Genomic DNA, 12,602 nt, shown 5'->3' with positions numbered 1-12,602 from the left:
TTGAGATGTAGGGATGAAAGTTGGGGGAGGGGTAAAATGAACTTTTAGATACTTTCGTATGTTTAATAAGGAGCCTCTTTTATTGTCTCAACCAATAAAACAAAAAGTCAAGTAGATTTAGAATATAGATTAGAGTTCTTACTTTTTCCAAGTTATAAGTTGATACTAAACTTGATAACTTAAGAAATAGTGGTAAAAGTAGGTTACTAGAATAATGGCAGCAACCACCAGAAGAAATAGAAAACAGGGGGACTAGGTATGAAGTAGACTTTTAGTGAAGTAGAACAAGACAGGAATTCTCCAAGATAACTGGGCTTACATGTAGTATGCTCTGTGGAAATAAAGAGTTTTTTGAACACCTTCACGACCTCAGTAATTCCTATTAATAAAGTAAAAGTCAGGTATATAAAACAAGCACTACATAAGCAACAATTATATATATTAGTTAGGTTTCCAGGTTAACTGAAAGCACTTTTTACATTCTATATTCCCCACCATATCTTTAAGACACCTTTTAAGGTACCCTACAGTAGGAAGTAGTCATATTCAAATGAACTAAAGTATAAGAATTAAAAAGGACAATAGCTTTATTAAAAGTAAGTAAATGTAACATTTAATATGTACAGATAGCACATGGTGCCAATTGTATTTGCAGATATTACTGTACTCCAACTCAAATTCACAAGTTACACCTTTGCCACAGCCTTAGCTAAATCTTGAACTAGTGCAGAATTCAGCTGTGCTAGAGTGCTGATCTTAGCATGCTTAGATGCGGCATACTTGTTCTTGATAGTCTGCAAGAGAAAAGCATAGTAATTAATGAAGGAAAAGAGGAAAACATAAGATCCAGTGGTATCGAATATTCATGTAAAACATCAAGTTCTTAAAAATAAGCTATGCACGTGCAGGCATGAAGTCTTAATTATTTTCACTTTCCCCACAGCCTTCCGAGGTGTCACTGATGGACTCACCATGTGCTTTGTAAGCCCACGATTCACCATGACTATATTCTTAGCAAGGTGTTGCATAACAACAAGAAGGGATTCTTCAGTGTATGACAGGTAATGCTGTAGAATTGGTGTCTAAGACAACAAAAGTTCATGTTAAAAATGCTCATCAACAATGACTTTCACAAAATTTCTAGATGTTATTCAAGAAGGGAGGGAGATAGATACCGTATGACTGATTATAATTGAAATATAAGACAAGCTTAAGATCCCTCTTTCATTAGACACTCCTTCGTGCTTCTCTCATATCCTGTGCTCAAACCAATACACTTTTGTAATTGCTGACTTGTCCACTGCAAACATAGATCTGAATTTCTTGAGGCCCACTTTCTCTATTCCTAGACCTAGAGTAGCACATACAAGAATTCTTGTTGAATCAATGAATACTAATGAATTTCTAGTATGTCATTGGACCTGCTTGAACTTCTCCATCTATAAGGAGTTATCAGTTGCTCTGCTTTTCTCAAAGGGATACAGAAAGATGAAATCAGGTAATGAAATGAAGCATTTTATGAAGACATCACAAACAGGATATCATCTTTAATCATTCCCTCTGTAATGCCATATTTAGGAACCATTTGAACTGTCCTTTAGTGAAAACAGTTCTGTACTCAGGCAAATACTATTTACAACTTATAAACTTAGGGCAACCTAAATCTGGGAGACAGAACTTACCCATTCACCATTATCGAGTATTTTCAGTGCTAAACAAAAAGCTCCAGCTGCAATCTGAGAAGGAGGAAAGTGCACCATATCATAGTCTAACATACTTAGTTCCATCAGGTATTTGGCCAAAGTATGCTGCTCCACATCAACCTGGAACAAAATCCACACACAGGTCACTGAGCTGTCAGAAAAATTTGCCTTGGCAATAACCAGTATGCCCATAGCTGTAGCTATAAATGTTTATCTGTAAACTCTCAAGTACAACTACCCGTGGAAGGCCTTAGTAATATTAATATACAGCCCTAGTGGAAATAAATGTTTATCCCTTCCTCATGTAGTTAGGTATGTCAGTTGAACTGTATCTGCTTGGTCAGCAGTATTCTCTAATGTACCACATCGAAGGTATCTCAAGAGATCTATACCTCTCCAATCTTAGATGCTCTCCGAAGGAAATGCAGGGGTAGAGGACGACCGAGACTAAAATTTAAAGCTCTCAGAATCTTCATTTCCATTTGTCTGATTTGAAGCTTAGTGTAGGTATTGTCAGTTACAAAGGCAAAGTCACCAATTTCTGGAGGGTACATTTCTTCATATTTGCTCGCAATAAACATGGCAGTGACACCAAGCAGCTGCAGCATCTTCTTGGGCACCAAATTATTCTGCAATGGCAATTTCAACTGCATGAATATGTATTTGAAAAAGGAGACACCAAGCTATGAAAGAGGTGGGAAAGACATATTCCCAGAGCAAAATTTCTATGACAGTCTATCCCCCAAAACAGATTTTAGCTGAAAAGGTCTTTTTTTTATGACTCAGCTAGGACCCTGGAAGAGAGAACCCTCAATTACTGAATTATGCTCACCTGCATGAACCGATCAATAATGGAAACAGTCATATACATGGTCTCCTGCAGTAATCTGAATTTCATTTGAACCTGCACCAGCCAGTCAATTAGGATGGCTCTCATGTTTCCAGTGACTTCCCGACCCAGAAGGTATTTTGGTCTGACTGCCTGCTCTTCCTGTAAAAGAAATGCTGATTTTCAGAAGCAACACTCCATGTGACATTTCTGATCAGAAATATTAGTTACCAGCCCTGGCTGGTGTAGCTCAGTGGATTGAATGTGGGCTGTGAACCGAAGTATCACCAGTTCGATTCCCAGTCAGGGTACATGCCTGGGTTGCGGGCTAGGTCTCCAGTGAGGGCCACATGAGAGGCAACAACATATTGCTGTTTCCCTCCTGTTCTCCCTCCCTTCCCCTCTCTCTAAAAATAAATAAATAAAAATTAAATCTAAAAAAAAAAAAGAGAGAGAGAGAAATATTAGTTATCAGAATAGCTCTGGGGCATTTAGAATCTCTAACAGTCCTTAACTGTTCATGTGGTCACTACAAAAAGCATGCAAACATTAAGTATGACAGTGGGACAAGTTTTTCATATTGGCAGATCGTATGTTCAACTCACCACTGCCCCCTACTGGCCCACACTCTGTAACACTTACTTCTCCAAATAAAGATACCCTATCATCTCCCATCTTCTCACCTAGGCTCTAAACCCAGAATCTGAGCTTTATGAAAGAGAAAAATAGCAGCAGCTCTCAGATCAGCTTGAACCCATGGGCTACCATTCTCCTGCCCAGGGAGTTAAATCCCCAAAACACCACACATAAGGAGAGTGAATGATCAAGGACCAGCACATACATCTGCTCAATCTACTCCTCCAAAATTGGAATACAAACTTTAAAAAGGGAGAAGAAACTCAAAGCAGAAGGCTGGTCCTGGCAAGGAAGTCATCTTAGAGGACAACTGTGTAGAAAATAGAGATGCCCCAAAGAAACAGGCAAGAGACGGAAAATGTTAATGATGCCAGGGGTTAGAGCATGCATCATGAAAAATTGGGTAAGTTTGACAGCTGTACTCCTTATGTTGTTAGCATACAGAATGCTTCCCTTTGGCGGGGAGAGGACAAATGCCACTAATGAAAAGTTTCAGAAGTGGGATGAAATAAAAGAAAACCAAAAACTTTAGTTTTTGAATGTATTCTTCCTGGACACAAAGAACAATTTCACAGCCACACTGAACCAAAATGTTTTGTGTTGGGGTGATTATAGTTTTTCCAGAGTTTAGGACTTGCTAGCTTATAACTGTGATGGATATAAATATATCATTCAATCTGTAGACTTTCCATTAGAAAGAGCCATGCATGGTAGTATCTACTTTCACTTTAAAATCTTCTAAAAAAATAGTAAATTAAGACTTCATTGGTTTGTGTAGTGTTTTTTTTTTTTTTTTTTTTAAAGACCCTTTGGTTCGCAGGCCAGCACTCAATTCACTGAGCCATACCAGCCAGGACCTTTTTTTGGGTATTCCATAAAGGAGAATCTGCCAGTGGAATCTACTGTTAAGAAATGTTTTTCCCACATCCTGCTTGAATTATTGTAAACTGTTAATGGCAAATATCTTTAATAAATCTATATGCAGTTTAGAAAAAGCAGATTCTAATCATAATACTGACCTCAAGTTGTCTCAGATAAGTATAGATATCTTTCACATATTCACTACAAAGGTTTGGATCAGCTCCATCTTCTGCATCCACATCATTCACTGCAAGAATTACATCAGAGAAAGCCTGACACAGATATTCTTCTGCAGGTGCACAGCCAGATGTTTCCATTGGGCTTGGAGAGGGAGTATCAACCTTGAAACAGAGAGACCTTTTGAGCTAATAGCAAAAGGAGCATATAATCTAAGAATAAAGATCAGATTGGTACCAGCTCAAGAGACCATTTGCTGAATAGTTATGCAATTAATTTCCTTAAAGATCAAGTATCATCTTTTATATTTATTCCATTTCTCTTTAGGAAGTGATTAATATGAAAAGTAAAATGCCAACTTGAAGTCAGCAGAACCTAAATGCTAACAGGAAAAACAGAGAAGTAAATAAATTCGGATTCTGGACATTCCTCCAAAGTAGACTGGTAAGTAATAAATGTCTTTATCAATGTCATGTGAAATTAATCCAAATGGATGGCAAGTCAGTCTTTCATCTTTATTTCAAAACATGGACCACTTGTCACTGCTCAAGAGAATACAAGTTCTGTCCAAACTATTATTAACTGATTTCATTAACCATTTCCTTCAAACTCTAGTTACCCCATTGTTCACTAATTGAGCACTTTCTTCAAGCCAAACTCTGTGCTAGCCACTAACTTTATGATGTTCTCAAGGGGTTTTGAACTTAAAATGAATAAGGAAACTGGTTCTAGGAACAGTGGTTGGGGTGGGGGAAGTTAGGCAAATCTTCAGGAGTTGATATCCAAGATGTTTTGAAGGATGAAAAGATTATTAGCTAAATGAAAGAGAGTGGGGAAGGCACTTTCAATTAGTGTGAAAGCAAAGGCAAAAATCGATATGGGACTTTCAAGGAAAGCTCAGGTAGTTGGGAATGGCCAATTAAAGACTGTGCTATGTCCATGCTACAGGTTTCTTGTGCTATGTTCAGAAGGCCAATGCTAAAGCAATAGCCTTCAATCTTATATTCTTATATATAAGAAGCCAGCCTGAATGACTTTTATAGATTTTCCCAACTGGTTTTATTAAGTTTTTAAAACTAGAGCTTCAGGACACATTTAATTGTAATTTCACAAAGTAGCCTCTTCCAGATGGCCTATTTTTCCTTCACAGTAGATACATTTACCCAATACTTAATAGAAATACTCAGTTTTTTTGAGGCTGTTAACTCATCTTACCTAATCTCTGAAGAGCTACATTTTCTTTCTGCTTTACACCCGTTATATGTTATAGGCTTATTAACTACTTAGTGGCTATATTAATGAGTTAAAGATTCAAGAGAATAATCTATGTTTCAGTCAACAAATTCTGGTCAAAGATGGCTTGTACCAAAGATAGCTTAATCTTTGGTCCAGGCAGCTACTACTCAATACTATCAACAAAGTGATTAAATAAAAGCATAGGTTCTGGCTCTGGCCCAGTGGCTCAGTTGGTTGGAGCATCGTCCTATAAACCAAAAGGTTGTGGGTTCAATTAACATCAGAGCACATACCTAGGTTGCTGGTTCAAGCCCTGATTGGGGCACACAGGGGAAACAACTGATTAATTTCTTTCCCCCACCCCTCAAGTAAAGATTTAAAAAAAAAAGCATAGACAAACCTGGGTTTGAATGCAGTATGTGCCACTGATTTGATATGTCTCTAGATCATACTTAATACTTCTCTAAGTCATTATTTACAAAACAGAATAATACTAGCTAAGAGTAAAAGATATGAGTTAAGCATTTAAAGTGCTTACCAGAGTACTCTATAAATGTTACTATTATTACTATTTATTGAAATGGTATTGCATGCATTAGAGTAAAATGAGATTCGTAAAATAATAAAAAAATCAACGGGCTCTAAAATAGTAAAAATAAGTTTACCAAAATAGGCTCCGGTGAAAGTTTTTCTTCTTTAACAGCCTCAGGTTCCGGCGCCAGCGCTGGCGCTGGTTCTACCACAGGCACAGGCTCAGGCTCAGGCTCGAGTGCCTTTTCCAGAGGTTTTGGTAGTTTTTTAGTAATAACTTTCCCAGCAGTTACAGGTTTTGCTTCCTGTGGATGAATGAGAGAGAAAGTAATGTTTCTCAATCCGGGGTCACAGTTGGAAGATGGACTTCTAAAGATACGTTGGATCAGAAAGATAGTTACCTTTTTCAGAGGCAATTTGGCCTGTGGCTGTTCACTGACGTTGTTTCCGATGTCTCCAAGTGCGGTTCTTGGCCGCAGTCCGACCTTGGAGGCTGCAGCAGTGGCCAAAGGCACACGCTTTGCACCTGCCATACCGATCTTCGCCTTATTTTCAGCATTAATTTTCGTGTTCTGAAAGAAGCGAGGCCACTTTTGAGAGCTGGCCCAGCCAGGTTAGACTAAGTCAAGGGTTAAAGTAAGCCAAAAGAGAGGTTCCGGAGGGAAGTCGACTGTGAACCACGGGAAACACGGGTTGCAGGGTCTACGCTAAGACCGTGACAAGTCAGTTTTCTCCCTGAACCTCTTCACTCACATATAGAGGGACTTGCCCATTTATTGCCATTGGTATTAAAACACCACGAATTTGCATTCGAAAGGAACTAAAAAAATGTTTTCAATTGTCGGCATTTTCTTTTCCTTCCGGAAGGGAGTTAACGTAGTTGGTGGGAACCCGCACCGGGGGCCTTCAATACCTTTTAGAAAAGGTTGCCGGTCGACCCTCCTCCGTTGCCCCGCACCACCCTCAATATTCACCCAAGGCCCATCCAGCTCTCTCCGTCACCTTCCAGTTTCCGTCGGTAAAACCTCCAAGCTCCCCTACAATGCCAGGGGCCCACCGACACCCCTGTCTTCCTCCCCAAGTCTCTGCCCTGGACTCCCGCCCGGGGGGCTCCGGTAGGCGAGTTGGGAACACTAAGCGAGAAAGACCGCATTTGTTCACCGTCCGCAGCAGCTCACCCTGGTGACCCGGAGCGCCATGGCTTCCTCTTCACCAGGTTGCAGCTCAGGGGGAAAGAAGCAGAAAACGGGAGCCCCAGACGAGCCAGGAAACTGAACCCAACACAGACCAACAACCGTTCCTTCGCAGCACGCTGGGAGAGGCAGGCCCAGCCTCAAATTTAAACCCCGCACCTCTCCCTCCTTATTGGCCGGTTCGTGGCACTCGCTCCCTTCCCATTGGCGGCTGCCCATTCCCCGAGAATGCGTTTCCAGGGCGATCCCGCGACGGAATTCGAGAGAGGGTGGGGCCAGAGAGAAAAGCCCAAACTTGGTCTGGCTCCGCGCCTGCGCTCTCGTACATTTGAGGCAGCCACCTGGAGAGGTCAGGCCTGGCCTACTTGTAAGTCCCTTGTTGTAATCCAGGGAAAAAGTTGCCTTGGGAAAGTGACAATAGAGCAGCCACGACCTGAATAGCAAAAAAAAAAAAAGCACTTATGGCTCTAGTCCTAGTTATTGTTGCACACTTTCCGTATACATGGAAATGTATATGGTGGTATATAGCCAGAAAGGCTTTGATAGGCGTTCTTTCATTTGATCTTTCCAACAGCACTCTGGAGAAACCAAAGCCCAGAGAAGCTTTAGGTAACTTTTCCAGGATCACAAACTAGTAACGTGGGTACTAAATGTAGTTTTTCTCTTTTTGGGGGGGCGGGTTGGGAGGGGTGGGTGGTAACCTGTGGGAGGGGGTTTCTGTGATATTTCCACCAGGCTAATTGTATCATAAGAATATTGTTATTTTCTTAACCTGCTAGATTCCTTCAATCAAATTGTTTTCCAAAGCCAATCTTTTTGTTTTAGTTTTTTGAGAATAATTTCAAACTCCGAAAAAGTTCAAACAAAAATATTATAAACACATTTATACCCTTTACTCAGATTCAACTATCCTTAACATTTTACCCCATTTGCTTCATCATTTACTTAATCTCCCTCTTTCTCTCTCTGTATAAACTATGTTTTTTTTCTTGAAACATTTGAGGGTAAGATATATATATATATATATATATATATATATGCCTTTTATCTTTTAATTCTTCAGTGTGTATTGCCTAAGAAAAACATGTTCTGTTACAAAACCATATACAGTTAATAACTTCAAAATTTTACTTATAAAAAAATTTTATTATAATTTTTTCATGTCCATGAGTCCTTCTTCCTTTTTTGCTTTATAATATTTTATTCACCCTGGTTTTTACACATTCCATTTTGTCCGTTGATCTAATAATAATCTCCTTTACAACATTTTCCCTCCCCCAGTACATGATCCAGTCTAGGGTCAGATGTTACATTTAGTTGTCATGTCTCTTTAGGTTCTTTTTTTTTTTATTCTGAAATCTTACATTTTTAAAAAGATTTTATTTATTTATTTTTAGAGAGGGAAGGGAGGGAGAAAGAGAGAGAGAGAAACATCAATGTGTGGTTGCTGGGGGCAGTGGCCTGCAACCCATACATGTGCCCTGACTGGGAATAGAACCTGCGACACTTTGTTTTGCAGCCCGTGCTCAATCCACTGAGCTACACCAGCCAGGGCTGGCTCTTTAAATTTGGAACAGTTCCCACAGTTTTTCTTTGTCTTTTATAACATTGATGTTTTAAAAGAATATAGCACCCCCAGTACTATTTTTAAAATTTTTATTTATTTATTTATTTTTAGAGAAAGGGAGGGAGAAAGAGGGAGATAAACATCAGGGTGTGGTTCCCTCTCCCAGAGCTGAGGACCTGGCCCACAACCCAGACATGTGCCCTGCCTAGGAATTGAACTGGTGACCCTTTGATTTGCAGGCCAGTGCTCAATCCACTGAGCCACACCAGTGAAGGCCCCTGCTGCTCTATTTATTTTCAAAGAGAGGGGAAGGGAGGGAGAAAGAGAGGGAGAGCAACATAGATGTGAGAGAGGAACATTGATTGGTTGCCTCTTGTATGTGCCCCTACTGGGACCAAACTCTCAACCCAGGCATGTGCCCTAATGGGGTATTGAACCTGCAACCTTTCACTTTGTGGGACGATGCCCAACCAACTGAGGCACACCAGTTAGGGCTACTTTCCAAAAATAGAACTGTCTTATTTTTGTGTTTGTTTGGTGGTTTCTTGTGATTGAAATAGAGACTGTGCATTCTTAGCTATTATACCATAACATATGTTCTTAGGGGACCAGCTCTGCAGATGCATGATGTTTGTCTGTCCACCATAAATGAGATTAAATTTGGTCACTTGGTTAAGATGTTGCCTGATTTCTTTACTGTATATTTACTGTTTTTTTATTGCAGCTAATTAATTGTTTGCTAATAAATTTAAGACCATGCTTCTCATAAAATTTCTCCCTAGATTGCACATTCCCTCACCACAGCATTCGCTTGGAAACTGTTGAAACTGGTGTTTCATTGCCATGGGCTCCAACTAGCTGAAGCTGATTAAAAACAAACTTTGAATGACTCTATGATGCCAAGCCTTTATCAGACTTAATGGAAGACCCCTTCCTGACCATTGTGCAGTAGAAATTCTTTTAGCCCAGTAGTTCTTAACTGGGCAGCATTTTATCCCACAGGGGACATTTGGCAATGTCTGGAGGCATTTTTAGTTGTTAGAACTGGGAAGGTCCTAGTGGCATCTAATGGGCAAAGACCAGAAGTGTTGCTAAACATACTATAATACACAAGACAGCCATGCCCCACACCCCTCACACAAAGCCCCAACTTTCAATAGTTTGATAGTGTGAAGCTTAAGAAATCTTGCCAACTATGTACAATTATGTACATAGACTTGTTTCTATTCAGAATGCTAGTTATGCTTAATTAACGTAAGTTCCATGGATCACCTCCTTTCTTTATAACACTTACAAATTTCTGACTTTCCTCCTCAGTAAACTACTCTGTTTTCTCCCTTGGCTAAGTTAATAGTGCCAACAATACATATCGGACACTGTTCTAGGTGTTAAGAATACAGCTCTGAATAAAATAGAAAAAATCCCTGCTCTCATAAAGCTTATATTCCAGTAGGAGAGAGATGAAACAAGTAAATAAGTAAATAAAGTGTAAAAAAAAAATCAGCTTGTACTAAGTCATAGACAGAGAATGAAAAGAAAGTGATGCAAATAGAGTGACTTGGTAGCTATTCATATTTTAGACATGGTGGTCAGGGATAGTCTGAGAAGGTGACTTTTTTTAAAAGATTTTATTTATTTATTTTTTAGAGAGGGAAGGAAGGGAGAAAGAGAGAGAGAAACATCAATGTGTGGTTGCTGGGGGCCGTGGCCTGCAACCCAGGCATGTACCCTGACTGGGAATCGAACCTGCGACACTTTGGTTCTCAGCCCATGCTCAATCCACTGAGCTACGCCAGCCAGGAGAAGGTGACATTTAAGCTGAGGCTTAAGTGACAAGAAGAACATTCCAAATAGAGAAAAGAGGCTGTGAAAACCCAATGATAGGACTGAGCTTCTCATGTTCAGAAAAGTCAGTGTGGCTAGAGTTTGGGGGAGGCAGGTAGTACAGATGAAATTAAAGAAATTTGGAAGGGTGAAATTATACAAGTCCTTGTAAACCAAGATAAGGAATCTGTCTGGGCTTTTTGTGACGTGGAAACCTTTGGAGTGTTTTAAACTGAGGTGTGGTATAATCTGTCTTTCAGAAAGATAGCCTTAATTGCTGAGAAGATAATGTATGCAGGTGAGAAGGAGGAGGTGGGAACAGAAGGGAAAGTGAGGCAAGGGAGCCATGAAGAGGCTATTGTAGGAGGTCAGGCAAAAGATGATGGCTTGGGTAGTTCTGCTAGTGCTGGCAGAAAGGGATGGTTTCTAGAAATATTTTGGAGGTAGACTTGATGGGTCTTGATGGCTTGCATTTTTAGAATAAGAGAAAAGGAATCAAGGATGACTCAGGTTTTAGCTTGAGTAACTGAAATGGAAGATAGAAGGATGTGCAGCCTTTAAAGGGTACAAGTTTGGGGCAGGAGATGAAGAATTCTGCTACATTTGGAGACCTAGTTGGGTAGGTCAGTTGGTTACAGTGTCATCCTGATATGCCAACGATGTGGCTTCAATCTCTGGTCAGGGCATACACAAGAAGCAACCAATGAATGCATCAATAATGGAACAACAAATCAATGTCTCTCTCTAAAACAAAATCAATAAATTTTAAAAAAGAATTCTGCTACATTTGAAATGCTTAGAAATATAAAAAGGAGAGGTCCATTAGGCAGAAGTAAAGTCTTCCTTGCTATAGATAAGTCCTGACACAAGTGAGATCACCTAGAGAAGGAATATAAAGAAGAGTTGATGTCCAGGAGCAAGTCCCAGGGCCCTCCACATTTAAAGGTTGAACAGGCAGGGAAAAGCCAGTGAATAAAATTGGGCCAGAGCACCAGAGAGGTAGGAGACCAAATAGTGGCAGGTGAGAAGAGAAGGCAGTGTTTCACAAAGAAGAAACAGTGGTTTAGCATAGCAGATTGAATATACACATTTATTTGTTTCTTCCTGAAGATACTAAAGGGATTATTTAAAAAAAATGCATTAATTCTCAAAGATGGGGGAAGAGCAAAAATGACACCATTTTGGAAACAGGAAAGCATATGGAAGAGTGGTAATGGCACCAGTCTAAGACAGTTGCAATTTAAGCTGTCAGTGGAAAGCCAAGAAGCAAACTGATTCATGCTATAGACTTCAGCAGGTTGCAGGAATTGGAGGCACCAGGATCCCATAAAGTCAGTGGTATAGGTAGAGCTGAAAACAGGATTGGTTGATTCCCTCCTGCAAACCTGAGCACAGTGTGAGTGCAACCTCTTCCTGGTCCTGGCAAATGACTGGAGGTTTATGTTTTAGAAAGGAACTCTGGATTTCAGATGCCAGGAAAGCATATGGACATGAAGTGAAATTCTTCATACCAAATTGTGATACCTTTAGTTCCTTTCTTCCACTCAGTCCCCTAAATGCACAAAGCTGTACTTATACCCTCATAAATGAGATGAAAGCATGATTCTCTGGCAAATGGACAAGTGCAAAAGAAAAGTTTTAAATATATTGATGGTTAGGAGGGGTGGCCAAAAAATGGCTGGGTCACCCTTAAAGTTTCACTCACTATTTGACAAGCTTGCATAATGACGCAGAGCTTCTAATCAATATTCTGATGTCCTACTCTTAACTATTAACAGCCAGCCAAAGAACACCAGGCCTCTGAGGAAGTCTCTGACTTGAAAGAAGGAGGCCTACACAAACAGAGGAATTCCAGGTGAATAGGCAATTCAAGGAGAAGAAAGCCAAGAAATAGAAATAATAGTTATTTTATATCATCAGAGAAATAAGAGATAATGCATCCATAAGCAAGTTTTAAAAAGATATCTGGGAAATTAAAACTGTGATAGCACAGCCTTAAATAACACACTAGACCAGATGGATTTAATTGATATCTTCAGAAAATG

General features: G+C 39.9%; 1 protein-coding gene across 1 annotated transcript; it reads right to left on the bottom strand.

Annotated features, from left to right (window-relative positions):
• Window positions 1-59: 59 nt before the first annotated feature.
• CCNB1 (cyclin B1) lies at window positions 60-7,307 on the bottom strand. Its single transcript, XM_028525410.2, has 9 exons — window positions 7,152-7,307; window positions 6,375-6,545; window positions 6,108-6,278; window positions 4,188-4,370; window positions 2,536-2,694; window positions 2,096-2,332; window positions 1,683-1,823; window positions 972-1,082; window positions 60-794 (listed from the first exon to the last, which is right to left on the bottom strand). Exons 1-9 carry the CDS (start codon window positions 7,170-7,172, stop codon window positions 687-689), a joined length of 1,302 nt encoding a protein of 433 aa, XP_028381211.1. The 5' UTR covers window positions 7,173-7,307; the 3' UTR covers window positions 60-686.
• Between the last annotated feature and the right edge of the window lie 5,295 nt (window positions 7,308-12,602).

The sequence above is a fragment of the Phyllostomus discolor genome, chromosome 3 (genome assembly GCF_004126475.2).
Source record: "Phyllostomus discolor isolate MPI-MPIP mPhyDis1 chromosome 3, mPhyDis1.pri.v3, whole genome shotgun sequence".
Taxonomy (NCBI): domain Eukaryota; kingdom Metazoa; phylum Chordata; class Mammalia; order Chiroptera; family Phyllostomidae; genus Phyllostomus; species Phyllostomus discolor.
This window is presented reverse-complemented; position numbering and strand designations above follow the sequence as displayed.

What these genes read in the sequence shown, in the direction of transcription:
- CCNB1 (XM_028525410.2), bottom strand. Translation starts at nt 7,172, where the DNA reads ATGGCGCTCCGGGTCACCAGG. An exon ending in TGGCGCTCCGGGTCACCAGG is followed by an intron (nt 6,546 to 7,151) that starts GTGAGCTGCTGC and finishes CGCTTCTTTCAG; the next exon opens with AACACGAAAATTAATGCTGA. An exon ending in TACTCGATAATGGTGAATGG is followed by an intron (nt 1,083 to 1,682) that starts GTAAGTTCTGTC and finishes TTGTTGTCTTAG; the next exon opens with ACACCAATTCTACAGCATTA.